Source organism: Heterodontus francisci, chromosome 3, assembly GCF_036365525.1.
Source record: "Heterodontus francisci isolate sHetFra1 chromosome 3, sHetFra1.hap1, whole genome shotgun sequence".
NCBI lineage: Eukaryota > Metazoa > Chordata > Chondrichthyes > Heterodontiformes > Heterodontidae > Heterodontus > Heterodontus francisci.
Genome location: NC_090373.1, coordinates 22,289,673 through 22,309,118, shown reverse-complemented (window position 1 = coordinate 22,309,118; position 19,446 = coordinate 22,289,673). Strand labels below are relative to the sequence as shown.

General features: G+C 42.6%; 1 protein-coding gene across 10 annotated transcripts in view; it reads right to left on the bottom strand.

Moving 5' to 3' along the window:
- The window catches only part of dst (dystonin), a 666,855-nt gene that overhangs the window by 219,168 nt on the left and 428,241 nt on the right, over positions 1 to 19,446 (bottom strand). For all 10 annotated transcript variants that reach the window (XM_068020163.1, XM_068020162.1, XM_068020167.1 and 7 more), the window contains 5 exons: positions 14,582 to 14,738; positions 12,189 to 12,315; positions 10,036 to 10,089; positions 6,790 to 7,025; positions 2,763 to 2,892 (listed from right to left, as the gene is read on the bottom strand). In XM_068020163.1, coding sequence (XP_067876264.1) covers positions 2,763 to 2,892; positions 6,790 to 7,025; positions 10,036 to 10,089; positions 12,189 to 12,315; positions 14,582 to 14,738 — 704 coding nt within the window. The remainder of the gene's footprint in view (positions 1 to 2,762; positions 2,893 to 6,789; positions 7,026 to 10,035; positions 10,090 to 12,188; positions 12,316 to 14,581; positions 14,739 to 19,446) is intronic.

Below are 19,446 nucleotides of genomic sequence, written 5' to 3'. Positions count from 1 at the left end.
CCGGGAGCTGGCGAAGAGGGGGAAAGCAGGACCGGGAGCTGGCGAAGAGGGGGAAAGCAGGACCGGGAGCTGGCGAAGAGGGGGAGGGGAAGCTGGGATGAAGGTAAAGGGGAAGTGGGAGCTGGAGAAGGGGGGGTTAATGCGAGAGGGGGAGCATGGGGATATGTGTAATGGGGGAGGGGATAGAAGAAACAATAGGGAGAGTTTCCAGCTTCCACCATTGCTTTTGCAGCAGCTAGCTTTAAAGTAGGTGACAGTTTGAGTTAAACACCCATTGTGCAAACTCTCTGAATAACGTGAAGTAAATGGAGACCCACTTGGGGAATAGATTTCAAAAAAATTAATACAAAAAAAAAAATGCTTTGAGAGACTAAAAGAGAATGACATGGAGGGTATATCAGTCATTCAATATCAATACCAATTCTTTCACAATGCAGCACAGAAAATACCCTTTTCATAACAATGAGCATCTCTGCTGCATTAGACTTTCCTACAATTCCCATTTTTCTTTTGTCCATTTTCTTGCCTCAGTCCTGGTGTCAATGGCTTTATTCGTTTTGCAACAACAGTTACACATTTGTTGAGCACTGGTGTTTCACTGAGACAGTCTGCGTAGACAGCTTGTCATTTTGACTGAGGAGACAAGGAAACTATTTAGCATTGGGTTTATCTTAAAAAGATTAAAAGAGGAATTAATGAAGAGGTTACAATAAAATGGCTGCATTTAAATTAAGGACACACAGGTTTGTTTGTGCATCGAACACGAAGAGTCAGAACTTTCCAAAGAGTTAGCACTTTCCAAAGAGTTTGTTTTTGCCTCAGCTCCAGTTCGGGCTTCCTTTATCATGTATTGAGTTAACTGCTGACTCGAGTAAATTAAATAGTAAGCAGATGACTCTCACTATTTTCTCCTGTTACTGGGTTAATTCTTAAAATAAGGCCACAATTGTTAATTGGCTCTAAGCACGTTGGCACGTCCCGAGGTTGCGAAAGGCATTATGTAAATGCAAGTCTTTGAATATATAAAAACAGAAAATGCTAGAAATATTCAGCAGGTCTGGCTTCATCTGTGGAGATGGAAACAGAGCTAAGGGCCGGGGTGTGATTCTGGTGGCAGGGACCTCGACATCCAGAAAAAGCGACGCCGAGATCCCCACATCGCCTCTTCTACAGAAAGCTCGCCAAATCTCGTGCCAATCAGGCACTTAAGTGGACAGCAGCAGGTCTTCCTTGACGGGATCAAGGACCCCGTCACCAGAAGTCCCGCCCTTGGAGAGCTGCCAGCCAGAGGCCAGCAGCTGCAGCGCCAGGCCAGAGGCGGCAGCTGTTGCTGATGAAGCACCTACCGGAGGCTGAGGAGCGTTGCTGGACCCAGGCCTCAGATAGTTCAGGGTGGGAGGGGTCTCCAGGGTCATGTAGGAGGGAGGTTGGCAGCAAGGACAGGGCGGTGGCTCTCAGCGGGCCCCACCCCCCACCACCATCCAATGCTGGGCCCCACGTTCAGGCACTGTGTACCTTTTAATCAGGGACAACCCCTCCACCCCGGAGCCAAGAAGCAACCTGCACGGCTTTTCGTGCCATGCTTCTCGTGCGGCAACAGGGCCGCCCACCGCACGGCTAATAGCGGCTGCTGGGGGAAAAGGCCCTTAATTGAGGTTTAATTGCCCAGTTAAGGGCCTCAATTGGCAGCGGGCGGGAAGGCTGTTCACAGGCTTTCCCGCCCTGGACTAACTTTTGGCAGAGGAAGATGGTGGTGGGAACCCTCACCACAATCCCATCCGATTTTATGCTCTCCTCGGCTCCTTAACCGCCATGGGGGAACAGCATAAAATTCCCCCCAATGTTTCAGGTCGAAACTCTTTCATCTGTTCTGACTCTGTTTCTCCACAGATACTGCCTGACCTACAGAGTATTTCTAGCATTTTCTGTTTTTTTTTTACAGTTTTCCAAAATCTGTAGTATTCTGCTTTTGTGCAAGTCTTTTAGTCTTTCTTTCATGTATTATAGAAATAAGTCCTCACCACAAAGTGATTAATGTATATTTTAGCTCAATTTAAATATTTAAGAACTTTGAAATGTAAGCTTTGAGAAATGAGCATTTTCCAGTTCTGTGCATCCAAAGTATGCATGAAAAAATAAACAGGTATACAATAGGCCTTAAACTAAGTGAGAGTCCATCCACCCAAGCTCAAGCTCAGAACTGCCCCATTTTCTGAACCAGCCATCTTTCTGGCCTCCAAGATAGACTGACAACTGATGATGTATTGTGGAAAATGCAGTGGTCTGGATCCTAAAATTCGAGTTAGGCCATTTAGGAGCGAAATCAAGAAGGATTTTTTCACAAAGGGTAGTGGAAATCTCAAACTCTCTCCTCCAAAATGCTCAAAAATTTGGGGATCAATGTAAATTTTCAAGACTGGGATCCTATATCTTTGTTGGGTAACGGTATTAGGGGATATGGATCGAAGGTGGGTAAATGAAGTTGAGGTGCATATTAGCCATAATTGGACTGAATGGAGAAACAGGCTCGAGGGGCTGAATGGCCAGATCCTGATCTTATGTTACAATGTCCCACATTGGTTCCAAAGGTGAAAGGACAGTGTTTTAATCCACCATATCATGCAAATGTGAGCAAAATAATTGCAGCGGTTTAACTAAAAGAGAATGGATGATATTTTACGTATTTAACAAACACATTAAATAACTGACATTAAAAATAACTACTTCTATGTGGTTGTCCAATAAATAGAATGACATATTACTTATATAATCCAACGTCTGCCTCCATTTCCCAGCTTCAGGAGCATTTGTGTTCTCCTCTAACAACAGCGCCAACTTCTCTTTCACCTGCTCAACCTTGCCAGTGTTTTGGCTCAACTCAGCTTCAAACATCTGCAACAAAAGGAAATTGTTAAGAGTTTATCAAGATCTAGATCTCAAATTTCAATTCACCATCTAAACCCAACAACTGAAAGGGATACAAATCAATAAACTATTTCTTACAGTTAGATCAGACAGATAACAAGCAGCAAGTACATTGTTTACCAATTATTTAGTAGAATAAAACACACTTCTTTTAATTAAGCATATTACTCTACAATTCCACACAAAACATTAAAAACATGAGATACAACAACAGAAATAAGTGTAATGGAATATGTAAAGCTAACAGCTCCATTTCTTAATAAAAGCAAAATACTGCGGATGCTGGAAATCTGAAACAAAAACAAGAAATGCTGGATTCACTCAGCAGGTCTGGCAGCATCTGTGGAACGAGAAGCAGAGTTAACGTTTCGGGTCAGTGACCCTTCTTCGGGAGCTCCATTTCTTCCTCAGTTTCTAAATGCCTAACTGCTTTGGTACATTTTTGGCATCTGGAGACTTTTTTTTTATGTTTCTACTATTTTTAAACTTTCTACAATTATCCTAAATATATAACAACACCTGTACTTCAAATATTGCAGTCTCAGTAATGTCATTCAGTGGACGGGAAACCATCCCCTCTTAGAAAGGAGGCAGAGTTAAGCATTAGAGAACGAACTGAAAATCATTGCACCAGTCTGGAGAAGCTCAGCAATCACTTCTCATTAATCCAATCCAATGTGTAGACCATAGCATCACCCACTATTAATTTCCTTGGGCATCCCCAACAAATGCTGCAATCTCTTACTGGGCACCATAATTGGTAACTTTCTCCGAGCCCAGAGAAGTAAAAAAAAAAGGAGAGTTGCACACTTCAACAAAACCTCTCTTCTTACTCCTCTGAAAGAAAAGCCTCATGCATAAACCGGGAATGCATAGTGACTGATTTGAACTTCAATCTTCATTGCATTCAACAATATTAGTAGGTGTGGGAAGACTTTTTATTCAACTATTGAGTATATATTTATCATATTGCCTTCTCAACCACCTTCCATGTTATGTTGGTCCCAATGCCATACACCATCCTCACCACTATTTTAGGGCAGCATTAATGGCTTTACTTTGCAGGTCTTTTCCTGCCCGTCAAATTCATGCATCAGTAATCAAGGAAGCATGTAGATGGCCTCTGCCTTCATCACTGCCAATGGTGCACTTGGTTAGGCGGTTAGTAGACAAAAGAAAAAGCATCATAGCTTGATTTCATAGAATCTAACAGCACAGAGAAGGCCATTCAGCCCATCATGCCTGTGCTGGCTCTTTGAAAGAGCTGTCTAATTAGATTCACTCCCCTGCTCTTTCCCCACAGCCCTGGAAAGTTTTATTTTTTAAAGTATTTATTCAAATTCCTTGAAAGTCACTACTGAATCTGCTTCCATTACCCTGTCTGGCAGTGCATTCCAGATTATAACAACTCGCTGAGCGAAAAAATAATTTCTCCACATCTGGTTCTTTTGCCTTAAAGATTACATCCAATTAGGTGACCACTTTGTGCAACACCCCCATTCAGTCTGCAAGCATGACCCCGAACCTCTGGCTGCCTGTCATTTTAATTCTCCACCTTTCACTCATGCTGACCTGTAAGCTCAATGAACAGCACCTCGTCTTTTGATTAGGCCCTCCAGACTCACTGAATTCAACAATTTCAGACTGTAATCTCTCTGCCCTCTAATTCTTTTAGATTGTCATACAAATTACAGGAATAATCTGATCACTTTTCCATTAGTAATGCAACTTCAGATGTTCAGTATTGCCTGCAGGGAATGTTAAGACCTTGTAGGTGGTGGCACTTTCACCTCAGAGGCAGCAGGTCGTGGGTTCAAGTCCCACTCCAGAGATTTTGGCACAAAATCTCAGACAGCACTTCAGTACTGAGGAAGTGCTGTACTGTTAGAGGTGCCATCTATTGGATGAGATGTTAAACCGAGGCCCTGCAGACCTTCCTGGGTGAGTGTAAAAAATCCTGCAGCATTATTTTGAAGAAGAGCAGGGGAGTTACCCCTGGTGCTCAGGCCAATATTCCTTCCACAGCCAAGATCACTGAAACAGATTATCTGGTCCTTATCACATTGCGGTTTGTGGGAGCTTGCTGTGCGTAAATTGGCTGCTGCATTTTGTACATTACAACAGTGACTACACTTCAAAAGTGCTGCATTGGCTGTAAAGAGTTTTGGGATGTCCTAAGGTCACAAACACTGTCATATAAATATAAGCTCGTTCTTTCTAAAAGAACAGCCAGTTCACTAACACATTACAGGGCACTCGACAGATTCGGTCCATTGAAACTTTTACAGTTTGAGAGGAGGATCCCAATGAGCAGATTTTATTGTAGGATGGCTCAACAATATTCTGCTCCTTACAATGGTCCTGTTACGTTGCAACTATCATTAACTGCTTTCGAGCAGACTAGCACTGAATCAAGCTACTGGCTCTGTGTTGCACTGAACTCAGGTATCCAAAGGCTCAGTATCTGGCTACATTAAAATTGGGAACTCGCAAAGTTCATTCCACACTGATTGTGGTTGCCCTTAAGTGCCAAGACTGCCTTCTCGAGAGTCTCTTAGCAGAATGTAATACACTGTTGGATCAGTCACTTCACCCTCTCGAGTTATACTGCAGTATAACTGGGACAGAATGGTCCTACTACATCCATCTGTTCAACCTCACTTTGCAGCTCACGAGTGTAATAACATTGTTATCACAAGCACTACATTGCTGACATATAGAACACAAAGCACAGCAGATTTCAATGTGAAACTGGCAGCACAGTAAGCAGTCATCAATGATCACATAATGTAAAGTACTCTTCCCCATACCACCTCCATTCTACTGCCCTTCCCTGGGATGCCCAGGTCAAGATCAGAAAATGGCTTTTTCGAAAATTGTGTGTGAATGCACATCCTATCCACAGCCCCAGTAGCTGGATCTTCAACGCCATCAACGCATCACAATTAATCATATCCATAGTAGGGTAACATTACTGCAATTTAAAGGTGATTAAGCTGCAATATGAAAAAGAGATATACAAGTAACTAGCCCTAAAGTGTCGGGTCAGATCTTGCTGGAAAAATAATGGCGTGTTAACAATGCACACAGTTATTAATGTGCAAATCGGTCAGCAAGTTCAAGTGATTAAGGGATATGCCACGGGTTGCAAATCTTGCTGGTCAATTGACACTGCACGTCTGTTTGCTTTGCGCAAATGACCTTTAACCTCCTTGTTATTTTCAAGAACTTGCTGAATTTGCACATTAATTGCTCATTAAACTCGCCGCAGAAAGCTAGGGTTGGTAATAAAGAGAATAAGTACCTCTTTAGCAATGTGCCAATTGTTAATGCAATGCTTAGCAACCTCTCTGGGCCAGAAAGGGAACAATTTAAATGGTCCAATCTCATTCTTGCAGGTAGTCAACTGCTAGAGATTTTAAAAATGCCAAATTTTACATTTTGTTTTTGTTCATACTTTTCCTTTCCGTCTCTTTTCCTCTTTCCCCCTTAATCCAATCTTTCTTTCCTTCTCTCTATCTGATTTGACTCTATTTCACCCAACTCCTTCTCCATCACTCCTGTTTCTTTCTCAATCCTGAAATCTCATTGGTTGAGGCCATCAAGGTCCCAGATGCCCCTTTGCCCTCACCATGCTATTTTCAGCTTGTATCCCCAACAACTTACAGGACAAAAAATTTAAGCTGACGTTTGCAGGATAAAGTCTAACAAGATGTTCCACTTCAGCAAGATCCGGCTCAATAAAGTTTATTGTAAAATTTCATCTTTAAAGAGGTTAAAAAGAGATAAATCTACGACTTAGTCAATAAAATTTGTCACTCCATTGACATGTGTAACCAGGACAAACCTATCACACATACACACCTTATGTTGTTCAACTTGTTCCTTTATAGCTTCAGTCTCTGTTGGCAATGTATCCCAAGATGCTGCTCTCTTCTCCATTGACTCCAACCATTCCTTAACCAAATGGGATTCCTCCTGGATTTGCTGCCTCTGAGCCAGCATGGATTCCAGCTGACTCTCCTTATCCTTCAGCATGCCTCCCACCTCTTCATATTGATGATTCACATCTGTAACGTCTTGTTGGACAGCGATCAGCTCTGCAGCCAGGAAACATATTACACGAGCTCATTAATGACAGGACTTTTTGAAAGACATGCCTTAACTCAAATACTCAGTGAGTTACAAAGTCTGTGTAAATACAAGTGTGTTTGGTGTAAATTTTGTAGTTCTGAGCTTTGTGACTCAACACAAATTCGGAAGAAGTCAAATGTAATTTCCATTTTTCAACTAAATAGTTCCACTAGAGTTTTGAGTGTTAAGAGGCATCACCCCGAATATGGCTGTTACTGTTTATCTCCAAGCTCCTTTTTAAAAGTCTGAAAGCAAAGTTATAGTACTGGCTTTTTAATATATTATAGAGCTGGTCTTTAATGAAGTGTGAAGATTCTATTATTTCTTGCTCTATATTATAGCTGCAGTTTCAGAAAAGAAACAAATAATCTAGTTTTTAAACATTGAGGGTTAGAATTGAAATTGTCTCTTGCTTAATGGTCACTCTCAGTAATGCTTCAACAGATGAGTGACCAGACCTGAAATTCATCTTGATTTCAATCATGTTGGGGTATGAAAGTTCCCCTTGGGGAAGGAGGAAAGGAAATAGAACTAATAGCTTCCAGAGACCCTCTCAGTCCTATTACCTATAAGCGGAGCCTGAAGATAGTGGGATTCCTCTATCTGAGATAACATTGCAAACCTCTGACAAGGCTCACTCGATAGCATAAAATGAAGGCAAAATACTGCAGATGATGGAAATTTGAAATAAAAGCTAAAAGTGCTGGAAATGCTCAGCAGGTCGGGCAGCATCTGTGGAGAGAGAAGCAGAGTTAACGTTTCAGGTCAGTGACCTTCCTGATTCTGCCAGACCTGCTGAGTATTTCCAGCACTTTTTGTTTTTATTTCACTGGATAGCACTCGCGTCACTGAGTCTGAAGGTTGTGCATTCAAGCCCCACACCAGAGACTTCAGCACAAACTCTAAGCTGACCGTCCAGTGTAGTATTGAGGGAGCGCTGCACTTTGAGGTGCCATCTTTCCGACGAGGGATTAAAGCGGGGGCCCATCTTCAGTCTCAGGTGGACTTAAAGGGGTCCATGGCAATATCGCAAAGAGGAGCAGGGGCATTTATCCTGGTGTACTGGCCAATATTTATCAACTACAACAACAACTTATATTTATATAGCACAGTTAATGTTATAAAACTTCCCAAGGTGGTTTACAGAAGCATTATTAAACTAAAGATGACATCGAACCACAAAAGGAGACATTAGGTCAGATGACCAAATATTTGGTCAAAGAGGTTGGTTTTAAGGAGTGTCTAAAAGGAAGAAAGCAAGGTAGAGAGGCAGAGAGGTGTAAGGAGTGTATTCCAGGTTTAGGATCTAGGCAGTTGACCACATAGCCATCAATGGTGGAGCAGTTAAATTCGGGGATGCTCAAGAGGACAGGATTGATGACCAATGATGAGAGTGTGGGAAGGCGGGGCATCGCAAGAATTGCCAGCCAATGGAGCGAGTGTGGGAAAGCGGACGCCGCGAGCATTGATGACCAATGGTAAGAGTGAGGGAAGGAGGAATGTCATGAGGATTCATGACTAATGGCCAGAGTGAGGGAAGGGGCAGCATCGCGAGGATTGATGACCAATGGTTGGAGTGAGGGAAGGCAGGGCATCGCGAGGATTGATGACCAATGGTTGGAGTGAGGGAAGGCAGGGCATCGCGAGGATTGATGACCAATGGTTGGAGTGAGGGAAGGCAGGGCATCGCGAGGATTGACGTTAGTCAGTCACTCGGGGAAATAGTAAGATTCGCGCCACACAAGTGCCAGGCAATGACCATCTCCAACAAGAGAGAATCTAACCATCTCCCCTTGACGTTCAATGGTATTACCATCACTGAATACCCCACTATCAACATCCTAGGGACTACCATTGACCAGAAACTGAACTGGAGTAGCCGTATAAACACCGTGGCTACAAGAGCAGGTCAGAGGCTGGGAATTCTGCAGCGAGTAACTCACCTCCTGACTCCCCAGTACCTGTCCACCATTTACAAGGCACAAGTCAGGAATGTGAAGGAATACTCTCCACTTGCCTGGTTGAGTGCAGCTCCAACAACACTCAAGAAGCTCGACACCATCCAGGACAAAGCAGCCTGCCTGATTGGCACCCCATCCACAAACATTCATTCCCTCCATCATTGACACATAGTGGCAGCAGTGTGTACCATCTACAAGATGCACTGCAGCAATGCATCAAGGCTCCTTAGACAGCACCTTCCAAACCCACGACCTCTACCAACTAGAAGGACAAGAGCAGCAGATGCATGGGAACACCACCACCTGCAAGTTCCTCTTGAAGTCACACACCATCCTGACTTGGAACTATATCGCCGTTCCTTCACTGTTCCTTCAAAATCCTGGAATTCCCTTCCTAACAGCACTGTGGGTGTACCTACCCAACATGGACTGCAGTGATTCAAGAAGGCAGCTCATCAACAACTTCTTCAGGGCAATTAGGGATGGGCAATAAATGCTGGCCTAGCCAGCGACGCCCACATCCCAGGAACGAATAAAAACAATTCCCCAATGTGTAGATGACCTACAGTATATCGCTAACTTTTCCTATCCCACCATTATCTTTGCAGACAAAGTAATCTCAAAACAGCCGCACTACAAGTCTCTTTGAATTATTTGCAGAAAATATGAATTGATCTAACACTGCTTCAGTACTACAAGGGTAGGAAATCCAGATTTTGAAAATGATTATTTGAGACAGTAATGAACTAAAAATAGTTGAAATTTGGGATTTTTCACAAATGCTTAAGACAACATTAATACATAATTTCATCCATTGTATTAACTTTTAACATGAGTGAAATTCAGAAGTTGATATTAAACTCATGCCACATTTTAATATTGTAAAAGCAGAACTTGCATAGTTTGGATTATTTTTGATTTCCTTACATGCAGTAATACTGCCAGAAAACTTACATTATTTCATTACAGATTGCACCGTACTCGTGTTATGCAACTTGAAAGATGGTTTCCTCACCTTTAGAATCGCAGACCGCAGAGACTGCTCCTCCACCATTCACCACTTGTGTGCCTACAGACCGATATATTGGGCAAAGAAAAACAGTTAGTTGCATCAAAAACAAAATCAGCACCTACTTAAAATTCTTTCCATTCCGTTATGGACATATGAAACACAGAAAATGGCTTTAAACAAATAGATTCTCTCTAAGGCAGAGAATGGCTTCTCAGGTTAAATATTTCTCAGCTGAAGAGAAGTTAAAGGCGTTGTCATAACCTTCAGCAACTCAAGGTAGAGTGCCAAGTGATACTAGGAGCACAGAAACAGGAGGAGGCCATTCAGCCCCTCAGGTCTATTCTACCAATCAATCAAATCATAGCTGATCTGTATCGCTAGCATTCTGTAAGCCTTGCCTACCAAAAATCTATCACTCACCGTGTTTAATTTTTCAATTGACCCACAGCCTCACCCTTTTTTTGGGGTGGGGGGGGGGGGGGGGTGGAAGGGATTTCCATATTTCCTCCACCCTTTGCGTGAAATGCTTCCTGACATCACCCTGAATGGTCTAGCCCAAATTTTGAGGCTATGCCTCCTTGTTCTGGACTCCCCCAGAAGAAATGGTTTCTCCCTATCTACCCTACCAAATCTTTTAATCACGTTAAGCACCTCAATTAGACCATCCTTTAATCTTCCATAGTCGAGGGAATACAAGTTCAGTCCTTGCATAAATTTACCCTTTCGGCCCAGGTATCATTCTGGTGAGTCTGCACTGCATCCTTTCTAAGGCCAAAAAATCCTTCCTGAGGTGTGGTGCCCAGAACTGAATGCAGTACTATAAATCTCCATTTTCATCTTGCCTTTCTTTATCAGTGGAGTATTGCACCAAAGGGTTTAACGGATTCTGTGTTAATATCACGCCATGCTATTCCGGCCCATGAGCTCATGGTTATTAACATCTGTGTTTTGAATTCAGAAAGGAACATTTAAAGAAACTCTCCAGCATATATGGCAAGTTTCATACATTTCCAACTGTTCACAGTTGCTGAAACACATTGGTCCCGCGTAGTGACTAATTTTGCTTGTCACCTGAAGGCCGTTAGCTCAATAGGGCTCTCTCTTTTTGACCCCATTGTCCCACCATATCCCTCACTCCCAGCTCTCAATAATATATCTGATTGTATCTTTGACACATTTGTACCATTCACTTGACAGGATTTCCCTGGTAACCCCACTCCACATTCCTGCAGTTCTGCCTGTTACTCATGCTGAGTTTTAAACTGTGTATCCAGTTCTGTAAGTTTGCTACAAGGACTCCTCTTTGAAATCCTCCTATTTGAAGTCGTAGTTTAGCAAAACTATTTCCTTGTTGCCTATTTTAAATTTCTTCAGCTTAAAGGCCTTCCATAGGAAGGAAGGTCATCTGTGAATATATCACCCTGCCAAATCTCCTGATTACACTCTACTAACAGCAGCATCCCGTGTAGCTGTTGGTCAGTTTACATAAATAATCTTTCTAAAGAAAATTTTTTATTTAATATGAAGCCATAAAAAAGGAGCAGAATTACAAAAACACTCATGGAAAACCCCGGCGAATTAAGCTTTTATATTTAATGCTAAAACACAAGGATATTTGTGTTAGTGACAACTCATTTCAACATTTAATTAAAATCTTAACACTTCAAAAAAAAAATGAATTAACAGCAGCTCATTAAACCACCAACCCGTGAAATGAAAATGCTGAACAAAAACATGTTTAATATCTGTTGTACATTGTAGAAATCAGGGAATTCTGCCTAGAAACATTATTCAGTTAAATATATGGGCTTATTAACAAACTGATAGAAGAACACAGGTCCAATTGGAAATAATGTGGATTTATGGCCTTCCCATAAATTTATTATGAGCAGCTGTGGCAAGAATCCATTCACAACACTTCACACATCACTGACTGAAATTTGTCAAAATACCCAATTTTACAATCTGCTGGGCTGGTATACAAAAATAAAACTGTAATTAGGTTGAAAATTCCAACGAACAAACTTCATTCCAATTATCAATAAGTGAGTCGTAGCTATTAAATAATGTAGGTATTTAAAAAGGGAGCTGGGCCAATAAAAATATCAGTCAGAACAATGCAAGTGCAATTCAGGCAAGATGCATAGACTGTTTACCTGATCGGAATATCGCCCTGGAATGGGCTGGAGAAGTCAGTGTGTTGATCAGGTGGCACAAAGCTGATCCTTTCCGATTAACTTCCTCAAGCTCGGAGGCTTTTGATGACCACTCATCGAGCATGACCTAAATAAATAAAATGTTGCATTTTTTTTTACATCACCTCGCTGCGTAAATGTTGTAATTCCTTTGTAAAACAAAAAAATGAATGAGAAAGAGGAGAAAAAACATCTGGCCTGCATTTCTCAACCTTGCAGCTCCCTCTGTGGCAAAGATGAACACAGAGAAGCTAAATCACAGACTCTTCACAATACTAACAGGCTGATTAATAACTAGTGTCCTGATAGCCGACATTTCCATTAACTTTCCTAATGTGATCACAGAAGGGATATACACAACAGAAGAAAGTTGGCATTATATAAAGCCTTGCTACGTAGTAAAGAAATGCAGTCATTACATCCTTTGAAAACTGGAAACTTCCCAAGAATCATACAGCACACAAGATTTACCCATTCGGTCCTTTGAGCTTGTGTCAGCTCTTAGAAAGTGCTACACAATTAATGCCACTCCTCAGCTATTCCCTCATAGCCATGCAAATGTTTCCTTTTAAATATACATCCAATTCCCTTTTCAAAGTTACTATTGAATCTGCTGCCACTCACCAATGCCACTTTCACAATGGGTTGCATGCTTTTAAAATCATGTTTGGTGCGATACGAATGCATTATATATATTGTATTCTTGTTCATTCTGCTTCACATTCACCATTTCACTTCTAAAATCACCAGAACCTCTTTTATGGGATAATGATGGACATGAGAGCTGCACTCACATCACATCTACTGGTCTGAGACAGAGTATCAAATTCAGCTGGATAGTAACTCATCTGCAGTGCCCGATCCCAGAGGGCAATTCTCCCACTCTAGAAACAGCGCAGAGCACAGAAACTCCCTCAATCTCACCATTATATTTTGAAAGCATGGGTGAGAGCATCCACACTCTCCAGAGATCTCGACAAGTTTCCAACGGAGTATAGGAGCAGGTTTTTTCATCTCAAGCCTCTTGCGCATCCCTGATTTCCGTCACTCCACCAGTGGCAGCCATGCCTTCAGCCATGTGGAATTCCCTCCCTAAACTGCTCTGCCTCTCCACCTGTCTTTCCTCCTTTAAAATGCTCCTCAAAATCTACCTATTTGTCCAAGCTTATGGTCACCTGTCCTAATATCATTAGGATGTGGCTCAGTGTCACATGAGCACTTCAAATAATCATTTTCCTTCCTGTATTGATACAAAGGTGCCCTTGGGCATAGAAACATTAAATAACTGACTAGTTAAGCCACTAAACCAAAGAAACAATATGCAAAGAACCTAGGGATAAGAGTTGTCTTTACAGAAGGTTAGTAAGTTTGCCGATGACACGAAGGTTGCTGGAGTTGTGGATAGTGTGGAAGGCTGTTGTAGGTTGCAACGGGACATTGACAGGATGCAGAGCTGGGCTGAGAAGTGGCAGATGGAGTTCAACCTGGAAAAGTGTGAAGTGATTCATTTTGGAAGGTCAAATTTGAATGTGGAATACAGGCTTAAAGACAGGATTCTTGGTAGTGTGGAGGAACAGAGGGATCTTGGGGTCTATGTCCATAGATCGCTCAAAGTTGCCACCCAAGTTGATAGGGTTGTTAAGAAGGCGTATGGTGTGTTGGCTTTCATTAACAGGGGGATTGAGTTTAAGAGCCGCGAGGTTATGCTGCAGCTCTATAAGGCCCTGGTTCGACCACACTTGGAATATTGTGTTCAGTTCTGGTCGCCTCATTATAGGAAGGATGTGGAAGCTTTAGAGAGGGTGCAGAGGAGATTTACCAGGATGCTGCCTGGACTGGAGATCATGTCCTACAAAGAAAGATTGAGGGAGCTAGGGCTTTTCTCATCGGAGCGAAGAAGGATGAGAGGTGACTTGATAGAGGTGTACAAGATGATGAGAGGCATAGATAGAGTGGATAGCCAGAGACCTTTTCCCAGGGTGGAAAGGGCTATCACCAGGGGACATAATTTTAAGGATATTGGAGGAAGGTTTCGGGGAGATGTCAGAGGTAGATTCTTTACACAGAGAGTGATGGGTGCGTGGAATGCGCTGCCAGCGGTGGTAGTAGAAGCAGATACATTAGGGGCATTTAAGCGACTCTTGGATAGGTACATGGATGATAGTAAAATGAAGGGTAGGTAGTTAGTTTGATCTTAGAGTAGGTTAAAGGTTCGGCACAACATCGTGGGCTGAAGGGCCTGTACTGTGCTGTACTGTTCTATGTTCTAAGGTTGGTTAAACGTCTTCACTGATAAAATTACTAATCCTTAAAGGTACAATGTGCAAAGTATTTAGCAGCCTAGGATTCCTCACCTGAACATTGGACAAATATCCCTGAAGAGTTTCTGTTGTTAGGCTTGGCTCTATAATTGGAATCCTTGTGTTCATCCCCTCCACCCACTTTCTGAACGACCTCAGCAAGGATTTAAATTGATCCGTCTGACTTTGGCAACATAATAATTCTTCCTCTCTGTAAATCAAAAAAAAAAGGAAAGTGAATGAACAGGAATAAAAATTGAACAAGTCACAGCTTTTGGTACTATTGTATTTTCTCACCTATTATTGGCCTATAGGAATAGAGGGTTATAGTGTCCCTTGAACTAATCAAATTGCAGAGCCATATAACCGGGGACCAAACAGATCTTCGATCTCTATAAGTAACATCATTCCTGCTTGGTTTAATCAACAACATCTAATTAAAACATTTCCCGTCGTAGAAATCCCATGAAAATTAGCCACTTTTCTCAGTTAGACCACTGCTCCAGTCCAGTGACTGTCACTGCCTTCAGCCCATCCATTGGGGCCTGGGAGCAATAGCAATATGGAATTCACTCATTACTCACTTTCGGCTGATCCGGAAGGGAGCAAGGCTGTAGGAAGTGAGCAGTGTAGTTGGGAGGTGCAGACAGCGTGGCCAGTGGAGATGCCCCACCTTTAATGGAGTGCGGTTTGTAGCTAGATTGAGCAGAGATTTGGCATAGATGGCTGAGAAAGTGTTATGACAATTTTCAGGAAAAGAAGTACTTTGGGGGTCACCTGTGAACTGGAATGCAGTGGACGTTAATTGTATAATAAGTGAGCGTTTAGTTACATTCAGGTGGTGGGCATTAACTGTGGATTCACTTGAATTCTGATATATAGGAGCAGACTGAAACTGTGGTTGTTGGGTTTGGAGGTGCATGTGTGTATTGTGTATCTCTAAGTAAAAGCTTATTAAGTGTGTAAAGGTTGGACTCCAGTTCTATCCTTCACCACCTGGCTTTCCACAGTAAACCAGTGGGTGCAGGGTGGACATGCGCACCAACACACATTCCCCAGTCCAAGGTAGACACAAGATTATTTCTGTGGTTCTTAGAAGGCCCCAAGTTTACTCCAGGTTTTCATGAGAGATGTGAAGAAAAGAAAAGTAACAGAGACAGACAAAGACCTATCGCGAGAGAAGCAATGTATGTGAGAAGTATAGGGAAAAGATGGGAACAATATGATAATGGAAGACTAAAAGAAAAAAAAGGAAAAGAGGATGAAAAAGAGAATCAAAGAATCAGGCAGAGATGTTAACAGAAAGTGAGTCCTGCAGAGATTAGAAAACAATTGGGAGAGAGGAGACACTGTGAAGGCAACCACTCACAGAAAGACAAAGAAAAACTGAGAAAAATCAGAGAAAAGAGCTGACAAGAGAAAATGCATGGAGGGGAGGATCGTGAAGACAAAGTGGAGAGAGGCAAAAGAAAGAGAAAATGGGGCGACAGGGAACAGCATGAGAAATCAAATTGTTCCAGAATAAAAAGGCTCATTCTCCAACATATAATAGTGTTATTCTCCGTGTCAGATTTCAGAGCATTGTAAAAGCTTCGACTAAAATATAATTTACAAAATCAAAGATTGCAAGGAGGAACTTTTCATTAACCCGCCAGCAGGAATCACAGCAGTAATGTCCAAGATCATTGTATCAAGTGGTTTCTGATACATTGGAATTGGAATGCAGACATACAGATTTCCACTAATTAATCACACTGTACCTTGACGGGGGGCGGGGGAGGGGGAGGCCAAAGTGAGGTAAACTCTTCTTAATGCTTCTCATATAGTTATGATGGATGTGAGTCAGCCTGAAAGACTGCAAACTGCTCCAATCCATCAGTTAAATAAGGGTTTGATGGGTTCAAACTTCACATCAGTAACAAGAACTGTGGAATATGTTTACACTTTCCTCAGAACCCGACTGGTTATCCTGATTTCCACGTATTTTATGTCGGTTTGTATGTCCTGCTGCCTGCTAATGAAATTCTCAGGAACTTTTGGCGCAAGTTTTTTTGGCCATAATTTTTCAGTCTTCCTTAGACTCGGGGGTGGTGCCAGAGGACTGGAGAATTGCAAACATTATACCCTTGTTTAAAAAAGGATGTAAACATAGCCCAGCAACTACAGGCCAGTCAGTTAAACTTCGGTGGTGGGGAAACTTCTAGAAAGATTAATTCAGGACAAATTAACTGTCGCATGGATAAATGCAGGTTAATTAAAGAAAGCCAGCATGAATTTGTTAAGGGAAAATCACGTTTAACTAACTTACTGGAGTTTTTTGAAGAGGTAACAGAGAGGGTTGATGAGGGCAACGCTGTTGATGTGGTGTACAAGGACTTCCAAAAGGCATTTGATACAGTGCCACAGAACAAACTTGTGAGCAAAGTTATAGCTCATTGAATAAAAGGGACAGTGGTAACATGGATATGGGATTGGCTGAGAGACAGAAAACAAAGAGTAGTGGTTAATGGATGTTTTTCAGGCTGGAGGAAAGTTTATAGTGGAGATCCCCAGGGTTCAGTGTTGGGACCCTTGCTTTTCTTGATATATAATGACCTAGACCTTGGTGTACAGGGCACAATTTCAAAGCTGGCAGATGAAACTTGGAAGCATTGTGAACTGTGAGGTAGTGTAGAACAGCAAAATGAAATAGACAGGTTGATGGAATGGGCAGACAGGTGGCAGATGAAATTCAATGTGGAGAAATTTTTTTTATTTGTTTCATGGGATGTGGGCATCGCTAGCCAGGCCAGCATTTAGTGTCCATCCCTAAATGCCCATGAGAAGGTGGTGGTGAGCCACCTACTTGAACTGCTGCAGTCATCCACAGTGCTGTTATTAGGGACTTCCAGGATTTTGACCCAATGACGGTCAAGAATGGCAATATAGTTCCAAGTCAGGATGGTGTGTGGCTTGGAGGGCAACTTGCAAGTGGTGGTGTTCCCACGCATCTGCTGCCCTTGTCCTTCAAGATGGTAGAGTTCGCCGGTTTGTAAGATGCTGCCTGAGTAGCCTTAGTGCATTGCTGTAGTACATCTTGTAGATGGTACACACAGCTGCCACCATACATCAGTGGTGGAGGGAGTGAATGTTTGTGGATGGGGTGCCAATCAAGCGGGCTGCTTTGTCCTGGATGGTGTCGAGCTTCTTGAGTGTTGTTGGAGCTGCACTCACCAGGCAAGTGGAGAGTATTCCATCACACTCCTGACTTGTGCCTTGTAGATGGTGGACAGGCTTTGGGGCGTCAGGAGGTGAGTTACTTGCCGCAGGATTCCTAGCTTCTGACCTGCTCTTGTAGCCACGGTATTTATACGGCTACTCCAGTTCAGTTTCTGGTCAATGGTAAGCCCCAGGATGTTGATAGTGGGGGATTCAGTGATCGTAATGCCATTGAATGTCAAGGGGAGATGGTTAGATTCTCTCTTGTTGCAGATGGTCATTACCTGGCACTTCTGTGGCACGAATGTTACTTGCCACTTATGAGACCAAGCCTGGATATTGTCCAGGTCTTGCTGCATTTCTACATGGACTGCTTCAGTATCTGAGGAGTTGCGAATGGTGCTGAACATTTTGCAATCATCAGCGAACATCCCCATTTCTGACCTTATAATTGAAAGAAGGTCATTGATGAAGCAGCTTAAGGTGGTTGGGCCTAGGACACTACCCTGAGGAACTCCTGCAGTGATGTCGTGGAGCTGAGATGGTTGACCTCCAACAACCACAACCATCTTCCTTTGCGCTAGTGGAGAGTTTTCCCCCTGATTCCCATTTAATTCAGTTTTGCTAGGGCTCCTTGATGCCATACTGGGTCAAATGCTGCCTTGATGTCAAGGGCAGTCACTCTCACCTCACCTCTTGAGTTCAGCTCTTTTGTGAAGTGATGCATTTTGGTAGGAAGAGCATGGAGCAACAATATAAAATAAAGGGTACAAATATAAACGGGGTGCAGGAGCAGAGGGACCTGGGTCTTTATGTGCATAAGTCATTGAAGATGGCAGGACAGGTCGAGACAGAAGTTAATAAAGCATACAGTAATCAGGGCTTTATTTATAGGGGCACAGAGTACAAGAGCAAGGCGATTATGTTGAATTTGTATAAGACACTAGTTCGGCCTCAGGTGGAGTACTGTGCCTACACTTTAGGAAGGATATGCAGGCTTTAGAGACGGTGCAGAAAAGATTCACGAGAATGATTCCAGGGATTAGGAACTTCAGTTATGAAGATAGATTGGAGAAGTTAGGACGGTTTTCCTTGGAGAACAGAAGGCTGAGAGGAGATTTGATGGAGGTATTCAAAATCATGAGGGATCTGGACAGAGTAGGTCGAGAGAAACTGTTCCCACTCGTGAAAGGATTGAGAACGAGAGGGCACAGATTTAAAGTAATTGGTAAAAGAAGCAAAAGGAGGAAAAACTTTTTCATGCAGAGAGTGGTTAAGGTCTGGAATTCCCTGCCTGAGAGTGTGGTGGAAGCAGGTTCAATTGAAGCATTCAATGGGGAATTAGACTGTTATATGAAAAGAAAGAATGTGCAGGGTTATGGGGAGAAGGCAGGGGAGTGGCACTAGGCAAACTGCTCATTCGGAGAGCCAGTGCAGACACGACGGGCCAAATGGCCTCCTTCTGCGTTGAAACAATTCTGTGATTCTGTGAAGTTGCCATTGGCAAGATCTACATAGAAACCAGGTTAAATTTTTCCACAAGTTGGACTGAGGAACTTCTGGCCAAATGTAAGAAATATACAGCAGAGCAGAATATTTAATATGGGGAATGAAGAAACATTGTACACATGGGGGGCACTTTATGATAGCGACAGCTACCTTGGCTGCCGGCTTGGAGAGACAATGAGACACCTGCGCTGCCTCCTTCAGGAAGGCCCACC